The 16,952-nt window shown below is 44.0% G+C and overlaps 2 protein-coding genes and 1 pseudogene across 20 annotated transcripts in view; 1 reads left to right on the plus strand and 2 right to left on the minus strand.

Moving 5' to 3' along the window:
- LOC138919876 (disks large-associated protein 5-like) overlaps window positions 1–7,891 on the plus strand; it is a 31,180-nt gene extending 23,289 nt beyond the window's left edge. For 6 of the 12 annotated variants that reach the window (XM_070246470.1, XM_070246472.1, XM_070246473.1 and 3 more), the window contains 3 exons: window positions 3,942–4,158; window positions 5,546–5,595; window positions 6,709–7,891. In XM_070246470.1, coding sequence (XP_070102571.1) covers window positions 3,942–4,158; window positions 5,546–5,595; window positions 6,709–6,759 — 318 coding nt within the window. In that variant the 3' untranslated portion in view covers window positions 6,760–7,891. The remainder of the gene's footprint in view (window positions 1–3,941; window positions 4,159–5,545; window positions 5,596–6,708) is intronic. The other 6 variants (XR_011430422.1, XM_070246474.1, XM_070246475.1 and 3 more) reach the window with 6 other exon arrangements.
- On the minus strand, window positions 377–3,946 carry LOC111767445 (PWWP domain-containing protein 2A-like; annotated as a pseudogene).
- A 3,033-nt stretch (window positions 7,892–10,924) lies between the features above and the next one.
- Window positions 10,925–16,952, minus strand: part of LOC138919877 (myosin phosphatase Rho-interacting protein-like) — a 95,842-nt gene continuing 89,814 nt past the window's right edge. For 3 of the 8 annotated variants that reach the window (XM_070246483.1, XM_070246481.1, XM_070246484.1), the window contains one exon: window positions 10,925–11,232. In XM_070246483.1, coding sequence (XP_070102584.1) covers window positions 11,216–11,232 — 17 coding nt within the window. In that variant the 3' untranslated portion in view covers window positions 10,925–11,215. Of the gene's footprint in view, window positions 12,720–16,952 lie in introns of all 8 variants that reach the window. The other 5 variants (XR_011430423.1, XR_011430425.1, XM_070246482.1 and 2 more) reach the window with 3 other exon arrangements.

The raw sequence follows: 16,952 nt of genomic DNA on the forward strand, positions 1-16,952 counted from the left end.
ATGTCTTACTAATGACAAAGGCCCTGAGGACAGTGACGAGATTGATTGAATGAATTTCAAGTCTATTAAGCAGGAAGGATGCTGGGACATTTGGACCTCCTGTGGGCATTTTTTATCCGGTGCTTAGTCCTGGGAACATAACACCACCAGCGACGCAGACAATGGCTGTGTCAAGATAGCATTATATCAGAGCCTTGTAATTCTGCCCCTTACCACCAGTGTTTCTCTCCTACTTTATTTTTTTTTTTTTTGGATTTAGTTGATTTTATTTACAGCTTGTTTTTTTACATTTCAGAGCATTACACAATTACATTTTCTCATTTTCTGACCTGCAAACAGATACCTTAAATGAAAATATTTTTTAAAAATTATCAAATTAGGTACATCCAAAATGCAACAATTACACATATGACAATTAATTCATAAAGTGTAATTTACTAGGACGTATCCTAGGAATTTAGGAACAGCCAGTCAGGAAATCTGACCAAATTCAGCAATCGACTATTTACATATCCAAAGACAAAGCTATCTAAACTCCCAACCCAGAAGTTTGAAAGTTTTTGTTAAATAACCATTGGACGGAAGAGAGAGAGTGATGATTCAAACCTAGCCAGCTGTGACAGACTCAGTCTCAAATACTGGGCTAGGTACCCAGTCTGCAACAGAATAATAGCAAGCATCTCAGTTTTTCAGACACCTATGCGCCATTCTTGCACCATTATGCACATAGAAAGGCTAAGTGTTCGTTAATTAAAAAGCAAGTAGTCATTAAATATCCACACTATTCCCCCTAGCTCACCAGCCTTACTGCAATCCGAATATGCAACCTGTGTCACATAGTGACAGGCTATATTATATATATATATGTGTATATACACACACACATATGTACGTGTCCGCATATATATACACACATACACACAGTACTAGGTACAAATGGCAATTAACAGTCCCTGCAAAAGATTCATTTTCAGTTGAGGCTATGGCTCCTCTGCCTTGGGATGGTTTTAGACGTCAAAACTCAAAAATACTGCTAAACTCTCACTTCCTTAAGACAAAATTTGATTGCTTCTTCAGTTTAAGCTTCTCAGTCTAAAAATGGCTATAAGGTAAGTATAAAAAAAAGCAGCCAGCTGAGTGCAATTTCTCTCTCCAATTTGGCCAGGCTATTTCATAGAAGTTACTCCTAACTAAATTAGGAGATCTGTGGTGCCTTCCAATGGTTCTTGCCTACCTTCCTGTCCATGTTCACGTTTCAAACGGTGTCAACAGAGCCCGCACTTCAGGGGTCAGCTGCTTGGCAGCCTTAGCTGCCTCTGTGATAGCCTTGCGATACAGGCTCTTTCTCTTCTTATTAAAGCATGACTGGAAGTTTTCTAAAAAGGGGGAGAGTTGCGAAAGAGCAAGGAAAGATGTTGTTGGAGACCCAAACCATGAAATACGGGCCTCCTGTCGAACTAAAAGGCCGTTATCTTTCCAGCTCACAGTTATAGTAAGAATACGGGCTGGCCACCAAGGGAAGCCATATATCTTGGCCCAAACAATGTCCCCTACACATATGATCCTGCCATCTGGTGTGACGCATTTAGAGACGTTTTTGGAAAAGACTTTCATTTTCAAGGAATTACTGAGCTTTTTCTCTTCCTTTGAAGAGGAGGAAGTGGAGGAGGTGGAAGGTGCATGCATACTGCCTGGAGGAAAATCAAAGCTTTCAGAAGAACTACACTCAGAGTTGGAGGATTTCAGCTCATCCGTGCTATCAATGCTACACACTGACGCACTGGAAGAGTCAGATTTCTTTTGATTTAGGGTCATGTAAACAGAGATATTGCTTTTGCTGCCCTCTTTGCCCAGTGTCTGTGGTTCCTCCTACTCATCAGGCACAAGCACTTCGTTTGTGTCCTGAACCGCACAGCTGGCCTCTTCAGGGCCGTCTGAGGGGCTCTGATTTTCTGAAGGGGCCTCACCTGCTGAGCGGGTAGAGGTGCAGCGAGCCTGGGGCTTGGGTGCCATCTTGCCACTCTGCATTTTCTCAAGTCCTGTCTTCAGAGAGGAGTCATTTTCTTCATTCCTGTACCTTTGTGGTTTTAAACGAACCCGAGGTGGAAGGGAACCTGAGCTAGGCTTCTGATAGCGGCGTGTGAAAGGGACTTTTGAATGTGCATTTTTGGACGTAGAGGTTTCACTTTGCTTCTTTTGTGCCTTTTCTTTGGCAATTTTCAACACTTCTCGAGCTTTTGCATGATCCATGTTCTTACTCTGGAGCACTTTTTTGGTACTTAACTGAGCTTCTGATGTGTTGGCCTGAGCAGAAGCTTTGACTACTCTGCCTCTGCTGTGAGCAATATTTGAAACCTGAACCACAGCGTTTCTTTTCTGGCTTTCATTTTGGTTTTTCCCATCCACTTTATGGTCAGTTTTCAGTGTTTTGTTCACAGTAGTTACGCTTTCATTTCTCCGTTTTTTATCTTCGTATTTAGAAGAGTCACTTGCACTACTGCCTTTTCTAATTTCCTTTTTTTCAGCAACAACACTGTTTTTACATTTGTCACACAGGACTTGCCGGGGCCGTAGTTTAATAGCATTCATTATTGAAGTAGGTTCTTCCCTGTACATCTTTCGTTTGGGTAGCTTAATTTTCCGCGGAGGTGGCTGAGGTATTGATTGGTTATATGTGTCCCTGATAAACAAAGGGGGAGGATAGGTGCTCCTTCGTGGAAGAGAGGAGGTGGTTTGGAAGTCCATAGGCTTTCAGCCAAGCTCGGCTCAGGAGGTGGGACAGGAGGGGGATCCCCAGGAACAGCACCACTCACTTCTCGCTGGACTTCTGTCCCTTCTTGGAATGTGTTACTTTGAAGCTGCATAGCTTCGGGTTTATCCTTCTATTCCCTTTTGGGAAATACTGTCACAAGGGTCCCACGGGGCCCAAACCATCGGAGTGTGTGCTGCTGCAGGAAACAGAATGGAGAGCCGTGAAAGGGAGTCTCTGCACTTCCTATCTTTTGGACAGATCCGTGAGGACCCCGGAGAAGAGCTTCTCCCCGAGGCGGGACGACACGACGAGCGCGTCCTCAATGACGGGGTGCAGCGTGACCCGCACCTCCGAGCGGGGATGAGTTGCGACAGCGCGGAGTCCCGCCCGCCGGCGGCACGAGCGCGGGGCTGCGGGCTGGGGCCGCGGCGGCTCCGGGCGCTCCTCGGGGGCCGGGGGCTCTCGGGCGGCGGGCAGGGGAAGGCGAGGGTCGGCCCTTCCTGAGCGCGGCTGCCGCGGCTCCAGCACCCGGCGGGCGGGCAGCTTCTCCTCGGCCTCCAGCCCCGGCCCCGCCGCCTCCGGGCTGCGGGCGAGCTCCCCCGGCGGCGGCGGCGGCTCGGCCTAAGGAGAGGACTGCTGGCCGTCGGCCTCGCCGTCAGGCACCGAGGCTTCAGTGGCCGTGACCGGGAGGGGGTCCGTGCCGGCCTCGCTGCGGGGACGGGCTCCATCTCCGGCTCAGCCTCCCCGGGGGACGCTGCAGGCGCTGCCGCCATTTCTTCCTGGCTTCTCCCTCCTCCTGGTCCTCTCCTACTTTACTTTATAGGCCACTGTTAAGATTACTGAACAGGTAAAATCAAACTAATCTTTTATCTGTACTTTGAAACCATTCCCTCAGACCTCTTATTCATTGACCTCTCCTCCCATCAGTTAGCCTCGTTCTCTAGTTTCCATCAGTTTTTAGACATGTTGAGGGGTCTTGTCTTTGTTTACATTAAATGACAACAGCCTAGACTAACTCCTTGAGGGCAGGAACTTTGTCCTTTACCTTTGACCCCCAGCACGTTTAGCACATACTAGGAACTTGATAAGTATAAGACGGATGTGTGAAATATTTCAGGTATGCTTTATTTATTTTTCTTATAAGGTGGTAACGAGTTGCTTTAGTAAATGTCATAATTTCTCTTTGTAGGACAAATTTGTTTCAGGTATAGCGAGTGAACCAAAACAGGATGGTGCTGGGATCCCAGACGGGGGTCGCCTCGCTGCTGTGAAGAAGGCAGTGAGAGAGAGGATGCAGCCGGGAGAGCGTGCTGAGGCCGTGGGCTCTGCGGTGCCGAAGGAAGTTGATCATATAGTGTTTGACGCTGGATCTTTTAGAATCGAAAGTCCCGTTAAATCGTTCTCAGGTTAGTTTTTCTGCTGAGACTGCTTAAGAAAAGTATTTGGGTTGGATGGGAGCTTGTACAGCAGGTGAAAAAATTTTCACAGGAAGTGATATAAGCTGTCTGTGATTTCTGGAAAATAGATGACATCCTCACCCCCAAACACTTGCAGATTTCATTTGATGGATGGGATTAGATTACTTGAAGTGACAAATCTCCTGAAGTTGCTTTTCTGTGTTTGCTAAGTGACTTCACTTCTGTTATTAGCCCCTAACCCCATGGTCCTGGGATAAAGGTCACAGGTCCCAAGAGGGAAGGGAGATGATGAGGAGTGAGGTGATTTCCTTCAGGTTGGTGCCAGGCTGGATGAGAATTTCAGATGCAAAGGAAGCTTAGGCACCAAACCATCACACTTCTCTGGCTGTGCTTAAAAAATGATGCTTATGGAAGTTGGGTTTGGTTTTATTTTCATTTGTATCAAAACTTTTGCCCAGAACTTTTGAAACAGTAAATGTGCTAATTTCAAAATATTCCAAGGAAATCAGCTGAGGTAGACCCCGGTTGTGGTAGACCTATTAAAAATCAACAACAGGGGCTGGGCCTTCCTGGTGGCATAGTGGCTGGGCTTCTGCACTATGCTTCGGTGGCCCAGGGTTTGCAGGTTTGAAACCTGGGCACGGACCTACACACTGTTCATCAAGCCATGCTGCAGTGGTATCCCATATACAAAATGGAGGAAGATTGCCACAGATGTTGGCTCAGCGGCCATCTTCCTCACCAAAAAAAGAAAAAAAAAAAAATCAACAGCAGATACTAATCCATGTTGGATATAAGTAGCATTTTACATTAGACCAAACTATTTGGGATCCTTCATTGTTTGTGAAGACTCAGAATTAGAGAAATTCCCTAAAGTTTTATTAGTTCTCCTCCTTTTCAACACACATCGTCAAACCTTTCTTCCAAATGACCAATTTTTCTTCCCTAATGCCTACTCCTACCTACTTTGTTGTGATTGTCATGCATTAGGAAAGGGCTCTTGCGTTTCTGTTATAATATAGCGTGTGATAGTTCTGCCTCCTCTCTTCTGCTGCTCTGTGGTGCTCTTCTGGCTGGTGCCTAACGCAAAATAAACATCACCTTGGCCGGACATTTCATGTTCCCCAGCTGGGTTCTTCATTGAGATTCTTTTGGGCACCTTTAATGTTACAAGAATGAGATTTGCTTGGAGAAGTCCCTTTTTATGCTGAAATAAAGGATGAGAATTTTGAAAAACTGTTATAGCATAAGATGACCTATATTTTTGTCTTAGCATTTGATATATGGAACTTCTCATATCTTTCAAAGCTTTGTCCATTTCTAATAACCCTTGACTGTGAGAATATTTAAAAAGTTAAAAATTCCTTTTTTTCAGCAGTATTTGATAATAAAAATCTCATGACTGAATGCCATCTTCTTGATTCAGTAAGTTTTCCAACTTAATCTGAAAAGTTCTTTTATATTCTAGACTTGTTTTATAAAATGAATATTACTCAGTTTTTAATTGAAATGCAGTTTAAAATTTACATCTTATTTTTTTACTCTGAAATCCATTTGTTATTCATTTTTATCAAAATGGGAACAAAATTTCGTGTTTACATACTTTAAAATATAGTTTGTTTTAGTATTAAGCTCTGAAGGTGTATTTCCTTAAGTGACTCATGTGTCAAATGTGCTGTGACAAGTCGGTTGAGTACATGAATATCGAACATGTGGCCCGGGTTATGCAGGTGTTTCTAAGTGATGCAGGAAAGTGTAAGGCAAGGTTTCCACCCATCTGAAGCATGTGCTTGGGGACACGATGTCTAGCCTAGCTTCAGGTGTCACTGGCTGTTTTCGTTCTAATTTGCTTAGATTACTCTAATTATGTTCCATTTTATTTGGAAGCCCCCAGCCTTTACTTTTGGTGACCTCTTGCCTCTAACTCCAGCTCCAGCATCAGCCCTCTGGGCAGCCTTCCCGTGGACGCTCTCGTCTCTCCCGTGTTGCCTCATGTCCAGGCACAGCTGCACACGTTTAATCTCTTATGAGGAGAGGGATATGAATGTGTTATGTTCCTAAAGCATGTTGTAACTTCAGGGCTCCATTTCCCTGATCCACCCTGGGCCTGTCTCAGGCAGAGCGTCTGCCTCGTGTTCAGGGCCACTGGCACGGGCACGATGCAGCAGTGCTCTCTTGCCCACTGAGTGTTTGCTGCCCTGGCTTTCTGCCCTTCCACGTGGTTGTAGTTCAGCGATCTGGGGTAGACCTGTGCCAGGTCATTTTAATGTGTAGCCCGGCTGAAACTCTGGTGTACAGCCTTACCTTGAAATTTTCCAGGGCAATTGCTAAAATGGCTCAGGGAATGGCCTTGGTTTGTTGATCTTTGATTTCAGAATGTAAACAATTCATTATGGCAAGTGTGGGATCAAACAGCAGCAGCTGTTGTTAACCTCATGAAGCCTGGCCAATGCTTGGCTTCCTGAAGACACCAGTTCCTTCAGGACCTCTGTTATCTTGGCTTTCATTGGCTCTCAAAGATGCCTTCTTGGTTTTCAGGCTTCTGGGTGGCCTGGTGTCTCCGGGGCAGAAAGAAGTGTGTTACTGTGACCCACACTCTGGTCCTTCTTGGTTCCAGCTGCCTTTAATCGCAGGCTGAGACCAGAGGGTCAGGCATTTCGGCATAAGGCCCATTTATAGAAACTTGACTTCATCTTGTTCCTAGAGCTGAACTCAGAATGGTAGGTTCTGATAATATATGATCTTATAAGTAAATCTGGAAGCTAATGAATCACAATATTCTGTTTTTCATATATTAGTAATATGATTACAAGTACTTCACAGTTATCTATACATTATCTTGCTGATAAATCTTAGTACCTTATAATTTACTCTCCTTGTGAATTCTTTTCTACTTCTGTATATATTAGAATTTTGATTTTTTGATATATTTTTTGTTGGTCCCCCCTGTCCATTTCACACCCAAATTATGACTTGCTCCATGGCATCATTTGAGCCTGAACTGGGGCTTGAGGGGGAACAGAGGAAAGGATCCCACAGGATCCGACTAGTAAAAGGCATATTAAGTGCGGCTCTATGGGTTAGGATTTGTGGACTCTACATAAGTGGCTTAAGATGTGGCCTCAGTTTTATTCATTCTGCATGTGCTGCTGAGTCTATTTACATGTTAGTCACCCTTTCAATGAAAAAAGCTATAGTTTTGACATTATATCTGCTAGAAAGTAGCATAATCATTATGTTAATAATTTTATTAGGTACAAAAATGTTATGTTATTAATTAATCCACTATTAACTTGCAATGTTGCAGACTAAGTTGGTGAAACTTGAATGTTACTTTAGTGACTTCTCTGACTTTGTTCTCTAGCCACGCCCGGGGTGCAGTGATCCCTTCACGCAGGTGGAGAAGTGACAGGACCACGCCAGGCACGCTTCCTTTGGTGGGGGCTTAAGTGCCTTTTCACCTCGAATGCCTCCTAATGTAAATCAACCAGAAGAACTGTGAATTAGTAAAAGCAAAACATTTTTGTCATAATCTCCATGCTGCAGTGTATTCTTCGAATACTGAAAAGTTAAAGAATATGGATTCATGTTCATGTATATAGTGTTATGTAACATCTTAATTGTTAATATTTACTATCATGTGTTTTAGATATGACACTGTTTTTCAGGGGAAGTGGGGATATTTTTTACTTTATGCAGAATAAAAAATGCACTGTGCCTAGCCTCTCTTGTTTAAAATGTTTTAAGCTTAGGGCCGGCCCCATGGCCGAGGGGTTAAGTTCGTGCACTACTCTGCGGTGGCCCAGGGTTTCACTCGTTTGGACATGGCACCGCTCATCAAGCCACGCTGAGGTGGTGTCCCATGTGCCACAACTAGAAGGACCACAACTAAAAATATATAACTATGTAACAGGGGGATTTGGGGAGAAAGAGCAAAAGAAGAAAAAAACATTGGCAACTGAGATAACTGTTGACAATCTTTAAAAAAAAAAAACAAAACTTTAAGCTAAGTATATTCACAGCTTATGAACATTCTTCAGTTTAATCAAAATATGTTAAACTTTGACAGGAATATTTACATCCTTTCATACGCTATTCTTAGTTTGAACTCTTAAATTTGCTGGTGTTGAGCAGCTTTGCAGGCTGCATTTCCCAGGTGTACTGCGTTTCTTTAGATGAGCTATCTGGATTCTGAACTCAGTTTACATGCTGCTGTTTCAAATGGTCAAATTATTAGAGGTGCCCATTAAAGTTTTGCCTTTTTCCTTTGACATAACTGACAACCTTTGAAGGAAATGCCTTCTTCCTCTGAAGAGAATTATATCAATCACGATGGGTTTGAAATGTTCTTTTATAAGACTCACCTATGAGATTGTAGAAGGCAGGACCGTCAGAATAACGGAGCACCAAGAAGACTCGGAGTAGCTGAAGCTTGTGATCAGACCTGGGTCCAGTTGTTTGTGTCAGCAAATGGGCTGAGGGTTGGAGGTGTTGACCAAACAAGCAGGAACTTGATGGATAACCCCTCAAGATTAGGGGTTTGCAAACAAGAAAAGAAAACGCATCCACTTCTGTTGTCAAAGGAAGGTGTGTTCGGCTTGCAGGGGAGACGGTGTTTATTATCAAGTCCATGTGAGCAGTTGGGAGGCTGTGTGAGGAATGTTCCCAGAATGCCTAGTCTTACCCGAGATTAAGGTAGCTTTTAATCACTAAGTTTGTCAATGAATAATTCAAGCAAGACGTGCAGAACAAAGAAATATATATAGAAGTTAGGGTTTACTAAGGGTGCAGAGCCAGGAACATGTAAAAGAGGTGAGTACAAAGTAACAATATGCAACATAAGATAATATTTGCCCTCGAGGATAAAGTAGATGAGAGTAAGACAGAGTCTGTAAGCAAGGTTTTTCTCTGTGGTAGGTTTAATAAGATCTACTACTGAATCGTTCAGAAAGCTTTTGGCTGTTAAGTAGCAGTAAAGTGAACTCAAACTGGCTTAACAATAAGTCATCAGGATGATTCGAGGCACTTAAGTATCAACAGCTCAGTGATGGCATCAAGGTCCACATTCGGTTCGCAGTTCACTTGGTCACCCTCGGTGTCGGCTTCTTCAAGGCGGGGTCCTTTCAGGGTCATAAGATGGCTGTGGGTGGTCAGCAGAGCTTTGCCTTTCCCTTTGGTTGGGCCAACTGATGCCACTTGCCCATCTGCAGATCAATAGGAGTCAGTAGGGGATAGGAAACGGGGAATAAATGGGAAGGCAGCCGTCAGTGTCTCCTACAACGAGAAAGAGTGTTCCTGGGCTATTGGACTCTAGAATCATGAGGCATGAGAAAACTCTTTAAAGACCAAATGGAAGGAAACTGCTTGAGTAGAACAAGAGCCTTTCCAAAATCAAAAAGAAAGGGCATTTCCATTTATTGAAGACCTACTACATGACGACCCCTTTGCAAACAATATTTAGCAACCACAGTAACCCTACAAAAGATGTACTATACTGCCCATTTTATAGACAAAGGAACCGAGGCTCAGAGGAGTTATTTTGTGTAAACATAGTTCCCTCTTTTCTCCAAAGCTTATGTTCTTCCATTTAACCATAGGAGAAGGGCGGTCCAGACCAGATGTTAGGTTAAGGGATTTATGTACTTTTTACACTGTACTGTGATGCGCCGCCCAATCCCTCTGAAGGACTGAGGAATGAACTCCTCTAGTCATCGGAAGCGCAGACAGCCCGCAGTCAGTTATCATCCCATGTGAGAACGGCCTCAGGTGAAGACAGACCCTTCACCCACGTTTCCGCCCTGTTTCCCAGGTGGCCGGTACTTGTTGACTAGAGTTCAGCTATAAGGACCTGTCCCCCTCTTGACTACTCTAAAGGATCATCCCAGCTTCAGCTCCCCTGTAGGGTGGGCTGAGGCATCCACGCCCCATGTCCTCCTCTGCCCAATCCTGTACCATCTTGTCCCTATAGCAGTTGATCACAAGAGCGCTCCCTCATAAACCACTTGCATTCTGATCTCTTTGCTTCCCGGGGAAACCAGCCTGTGACGATGAGCAATTTAAAGTACTTGAGAAGATGGTATTGTAGAGACAATAATAGATACAATAATATTTTGGTTTTCTATAAAATGAAGTCGTGTGACCACAACCTAGTTTTGAAATTTTATTATTCTTTGGGCTTGCTGGGAGAAAGGAAGGGCAGAAAGGCATAGTTAAGAATGTTGACAATGGGAACTATTAAACTTTTGAATCTGATATACGTTTAATTAAGAAATGATTTTTTTTCCCCTCTACAAATTTAGAGATTTCATAAAAACCAAGAAAACCTATGGGGAGATAGTCTCATGTCGGTCTCCAATACTGATTTGAAAGCAGTGAAGTATAGTTTAGAGACAAAATAGGATTTAAAAGGAGTCAAAAGAAATAGAATGCTAACAGTAATTGCCTATGGGTCAAGGGTCATCTATGGGTAAACTCTTTCTGCTTTTCTCATCTCCTGAATATATTTTATTTCCTGAAGTAAGAAAATGGGAGAATGATTTCCTTGTGGCATCTCCTGGTTTTTATGAAACCCAGAAAGAGAGAGGTTAATTTTGGGATAGTATTTACTTCTATTTCTTGTCTTAAAAAATATTTTAGGAAGTATAGAAAGCTTTGGGAGACTCCAACACAGTATTAATATTGCTACATATTTCTTTTTCCATTGTGCATTATTGAAAATCAATGCACATATGATTAAATGACATATGAAGACAGGTAACTCTTACAGTATTTATTAAATGGATGATTTACAAGTAGGACATTGATGAATAGAGGTAAAACTTTTCACTCATAGTGTACATAAACCCTTTAAATGTGCAAAGTTTACATTCAATTTCATTTTTTTAAAAAGCATCTGCCCCTTTAAGATTATATCATAGTGTGCAAAGCAGTGGTGACATTTATGTCACCAGAAATTCACAGTTTGCTGACTTCTCTGAGATTTCTCTTCCGATGATTGTACTGCAATAAGTGAGCATCTCTGACTGCAACCTTGAAGTGGTGAGCTTCAACCAGCACTTGTATCTGAAATGGCACATACGCAGAACTGTTAGAAATGCCCACTAATTTCAAAACCAGTCTGCCTGAGCTCAGGATGCCCGATGTTCCATCTTTAAGATCATTTGTGGAACTGACTAAAGTGCAGAAAGAGTAACTTTACAGCAAAAATCAACTCTAGATTATTTAAAGATTTACACAAAACAAAATGATAAAATTGTTAGAAAAAATATATAGTTGAAGCCATAAAGGAAAACATTAATAAAAACATAAAGTTTACATTAAAACAAAGTTTTTTTATGGTCTAAAACACATAAAAGTAAAAAATAAACACAAAAGTAGGACATCCTTAATAGAGTGGCAAATGTCATGAAGCTCTGTAATAACCAGTTTGGGCAAGAGCAGGGAAAACACACTCTTCCAGGAGCTCGTGGATGTGTTAATCCTCACATCCTTCAGAAGGAGCACTTTGGCAATGTCTTCTCTACATTTTAAACATGTCTATTCTTTGAATAAAATTGTTCTTCTAGGGAGCAAAGATTTATAAGGATAGTTATTACAGTATTTCAGTAAAATAAATAAATTAACCTTCCCAGGTTTTATTTGTTTGGAATTTTCCATATTCCGAATTTTCATCAATAGAGTACCGGTTGAATTATCACATATATAAACAATGACATACCATTGGGTAACAATGTTCAGGAGGAAAAGACGTCCACCAGATATAGAACAGGGTCCCTCCGCTCCCTGCCCTCGAGGAGCTTACAGTCGAGCTGTTTTTTTGTCCACTCTACAGCCAACCACGGCCCAACAGGGAGGGCCTAGGAAATATTTCTTGAAGCAGCACTTAAAAACAGAAAGTGTGCTGTGTGTCGTAGACAATACTGGAAAGATATTCACCAAGTTGCAACTTTTGTGAGGATGGTGGAAGGGATGAAGGATGGAGGACTTTTTAGCCACTTTGAAAATGTTTAATTTTTTTCATAAAACAGGCATGTATTCATTTTAGAATTAAAAAAAAGATTTTAGTTTTGACTGCCGTGCCAACTATGTTGATTTAAGGAAGCGAGTTTTAGTCCAACTGCACCGTAAAGACTTTCTGCCTTTTTTTATTAAGGATGATATTTTTCTCATTTCCAGAAGAGCTTAAACTCAGAGTGGTGGCCGCAAGCACGACAGCCACTCCTGGCCCTGTTCCAGCCTGCAGTGCCTGGTCCCCTGGGATGGGGAGGAGATGTCCTAGTTAGGTGTCTCAGGAGAGCTGATGAAAATTCATTTCAAGTGCATTGTGGTTTCGAGCGAGTCCCATGAGCAACAGACATTTTCAATATCTCATAGTAGCAATAACTTAGTTTGGTTTACCACTTTCAAATGGGAAAACTGCCTGTCTTTCTTCCTTTTCCCAGATTTTATCCAGCTTTGTAATGCAAACAATGACTCTCCTGTTGTTCTCACTGAAGCGCGGGTTAAAGTGGAAGGCGACATCATGCCCTATCTTGAAATCTCAAGCAAGCCTGTTTTAAACCAAAGACCAGAGTTAGTAAAATGATTCAAGCTGTGCATTTGTATCAAGTGAAGAACATGCAATTTTCTAAAAAGCAACTCATTGTATAAATACAGGATGATTTTCTAAACAGAAAACACACTGGACGTACATTAGGCCAAGGACTGGATGTAACACAGAAGCATCTGAAAGGAAGCAAGACAACGTGCTGAGTTTTTTGCCTCGTTGTCTTGGTCACGTCATTCTAGTCAGCTGTCATTCCCTCTTTACTGCCTCTACCCATGAAAGCTCCTCAAGGTTTTCTCACAGAGGTTTAGGGCCACTTTGAGGGCACTTTATGCTTTACTTTGCAGAGAATAACGGTTACCTCCTTCCTGTCCTGCCAGCCTGCTTTTAATACCTATTAACGGCAAACCGGTCACACAAATAAGAGCTTTCAAATACTTGGCTTCCTAATAGTTAACCAAAAGCCGAGTCCTGACACAGCCAGAACTAGACAACATCGTTAAAGTTCAGTATTCTGATGCTAAGTTGTAAAGTCGTGACAATAAATGTGATAAACATTCCATGATGTGAGGTGGAACTAACAAAAGTGCTGCTTGGCTTTTTGACCCAAGTTCTTGTACTTGGATGTCAAGGCAAACACAAGTCCTGGCTGTCGAAGCACTAACTCTTTCCCTCAGTGTCTCAGCGAACCCCATAGAGCACTGACATCAGAATCAGCAGGTGCTCTGGTTTTAAAGCAACGTCTGCACTCTAGACCTTTTAACAATGATTCTCTGTATATTTTGATTCACCCAGTAATGGACACATACACCACACTGTATCTTCCAATGATTAAATTCACAGGGAAAGGACGAAGAGAGCCAAATGGCAATAGAATTTGTATTTCACTGAATATCCAATGCCTATATTTCCTCTGCAATGAAAAGCAAGATACTGTCATCTCTACCGCCTTCAGTGTTCTTTTTTTCATGTAATTCCTCACATAGAATTTGCAGGACCAAGCAATAGCTTTTTCAGTTTAGACCACCTTAACCACTTGCTTCACTGCTGACCCTCGAACTTTAGACAACAGGATTCCGCTGCCAGTTGCGAAGAGTTCCCAATCCCACCTGGTTCACCTTTGCCATGCCTTGGCTCAGCGACTTTATAACATTTCAAAATACCTTACAGTTGGCCCAAAGATGCTCTAAGGCAAAGTGGCCTGCAGGAAGCTCAGGGCCCCTCAGCACCCAGCCCTCATACTGTCATCCACTCCCACCGCCTTCAAGAGATTACCTCCGACTCCCCCAGGACTGCATCAGTATCTGATCTTCCAGCCAAGGAAGCCCTTGCATCCATAACATATATTTCAGATATTTTACCTTCACATACTTAAGAGTCATGGAGGAATTAGTTGTTACAACATTCTTCCCAAAGAGGTGAGAACTATGGTTAATTGTCACGATTAAGCTACGATGAGCTAACAGACTCATCTAAGGCCCCTGTGTGCAGAAAACCAAAGCAGGCGGGGGTGAAACACCTCAACACCCTGAATCACCTTCTCGGCACCCCTGGTGGTCCCCGATTCCTCAACACTCCCTGGCGGTGCCATCGCTGACAGCCAGCACACGGGCCCAGCCCACCGAGTGGCCAGTGGCCCCCTTCCTGCCTCCCAGCTACTCTCCACTTTTCCTCAAAAACATCAGCTCCTCATCAGCTCTGAGACATAGGCCTCAGAGTTTACCTAGAAAGATGGGTGTTATTCATGTATCAGCCAACACTGGAAAACGTTTAAAAAATAAGTTTATTATTTTGCAAAAATAAGTTAACTAAATGGTTGACACAAGAAGAGGTGCCTTGCCCACGCAGGCACATGGACAGCACTTCAGGCACCTAGATAATTCAGCTGCAGAAGGAGGTCCGTCCAGTCAGGGCATATTCTTCACTACAGCTTGGGTAGGGCTGTACGTGTGAAGGAGGGGTTCAACTAAAGTAGCACCAGATTGTATCAGTTTTAAAACTTGTATTAAGCTCTGTGCAGAATCCCCCTTAAAGACAGAGGGTTTCCAGCCTGTGTCTGACAGCACCCAGAAACCTCGGAGGCACATGCTCATCTGAGGGCCTCAAGGGTTCATGTCCCTCTTCAACAGCCCCACACTGCTCTCGGGGCTAGCATACGGAAGAAAACACTGTCGAGTCCAGGGTTATTTTTAAAACTCCCATTACTACCACAGCAAGCACAGGACTGGAGAGAGCAGCTGAGCAGAGGGGGAAGAAGGAAATGCAGATGACTGTGGGACTGACAATCATCCCACGAGATTCCTGTTGAGGGAAAACAGGCAGGAAAGGGGCCAGGCTCAAGGCCGCTCGGCCAGAAACAGAGGAATAGGCTTAAAATCCACGTTTACTGGACTCTCAAACCAGCGCTCTCTCTCGACACTCCTCGGGCTCTGGCACCTGGAGGCTGAAACCCTGTGGAAGAGCACAAAGCCCAGAGCAAGGCCAGACACACAACCAATTTAAAAGTAATTCTGAAAACATGAGACTAATCCGTAAAACATCTTCTCTGCTTCCCCATCCCACCCTGATTCTTTGAACATGAAAGTTCCCCATGACTGAGGAAGTTCCTCTGCCTCTCAGACAGGCACAGGACTCCTTATTGTTCTGATTTCTACACACCTCTGACTATATGTTCATACACCCAGACTGCGAGCCTGAAGTTAATTTAGTTCAACGAGATTTAAGACATAAGGAAAACTACTGTAGCTGCCAGTTTGCGGCTACAGACAAAGCCAGGTGGTGGGCAGGATGCCAAGAGCCCAGCATGGCCCTCTGCCAGCACCATTCCCCTCCTGCACGCATGCAGCAGATGCTGGCTGGCTGGGCCATCACTAGACACAGTGAAGGACGGGACCACTGGGGGAAAAGACACCATCATTCTCCTAGAAGGCATCTCGCCTGTTTACAAATCCCAGTTCTGTCACTCATAAGTTGAGTGACCCCACGATCTCTCTGCCTCAGTTCCTTCACCTGTGAAATGGACATAATATCTATCAAGCAATGTCATTGCGAGGACCCCATTAGAGATCGTGCCTGAAGAGCCAACACAGAGCACCGGGCAGAGCACGCGGCTCCTCCCCAATCTCCATGACAAGCAGGAAGGTGGCCAACGCCCTTATTTCCTCCCAGAAGACTTTGTGACTCCCCAACCACCCACTGCCTTGAAGAGCATGCGAATCCTGGTTTTGGAGAGCATGCCACCCTGGCTACCAATGAATCAGACACATCAGCCTGCACTGGGGAAAGAAAACCAGAGCTTAAAGCAGGGCTTCTCAAATGCTGGTGCTTCCTGAAAATCACAGGGAGTGGCTATTTAAACTGGATACCTGGGCCTTGCCCTCAGGATATTCTTACGCAGGGGTATGTCTGCAGAACGATGACATGGGGGATGGAGGGCTTGGCTGCACAGGAGGAGAAAGTCTCAAAGACGGCTCCTGGAGGCAGTCGAGCTGAGCTGTGTTGTCCCTCCTCCACACACTCCTAGGGCCCTGGGCACCTGTGTGCTACTCAGGGCTGACACAACACCAGAAGTAGCTGAAATCCATCAAGCACGAAGTGGACAAAGGTCCTAAGATCAAAGTAACCTCAGGGATTCCCTCCTGCAGGAAGCAAACCCCGAAGGAGCCAGAATCCCAATGGCTAATACTCGGCATCCTCTGAAGAGCACGCAGACCGAGCCCGTGCTTTACCTGTGAGCACAGACACCAGAGGAACTTCTCTAGCTGGACCTTCACATACTTTGGGGCGGACAAACCCACAGTCGCCTCCAAACAGGCACGCAGCCAAGAGCTAAAAGTGTTTTCCCTATTATGTATGAAGATGTGAACTGAGCTAAGGTCCTTGGCAGCACGGCCCCGACAAAATCGTGCAGCTCTGGTCTGTCCTGACTCCCAAGGCAGAGGAGGGAGAGAAGCCTCACAGAGTCAAGGGCAGCCCTCAGTACCACACACCTGCCTCGGAAGCAAGGGTACAACCTCTCCAGTTTCCACGTGAGAGAGACAAGGGTCAGTGTGTTTCAGAGCAGGCAGGGCTCGAGAGTATTAGATCCAGCACAACTTATCAAAAGGGAAGATTCTGACACATGCTCCAAGACGAATCACCCTTGAAGACATAATGCTAAGTGACATGAGCCAGACACAGAAGGACAAACACTGTATGATGCCACTTATAAAGGACCCTAGAGTTGTCAAATTCATAG

Source organism: Equus caballus, chromosome 21, assembly GCF_041296265.1.
Source record: "Equus caballus isolate H_3958 breed thoroughbred chromosome 21, TB-T2T, whole genome shotgun sequence".
NCBI classification, from domain to species: Eukaryota; Metazoa; Chordata; class Mammalia; order Perissodactyla; family Equidae; genus Equus; species Equus caballus.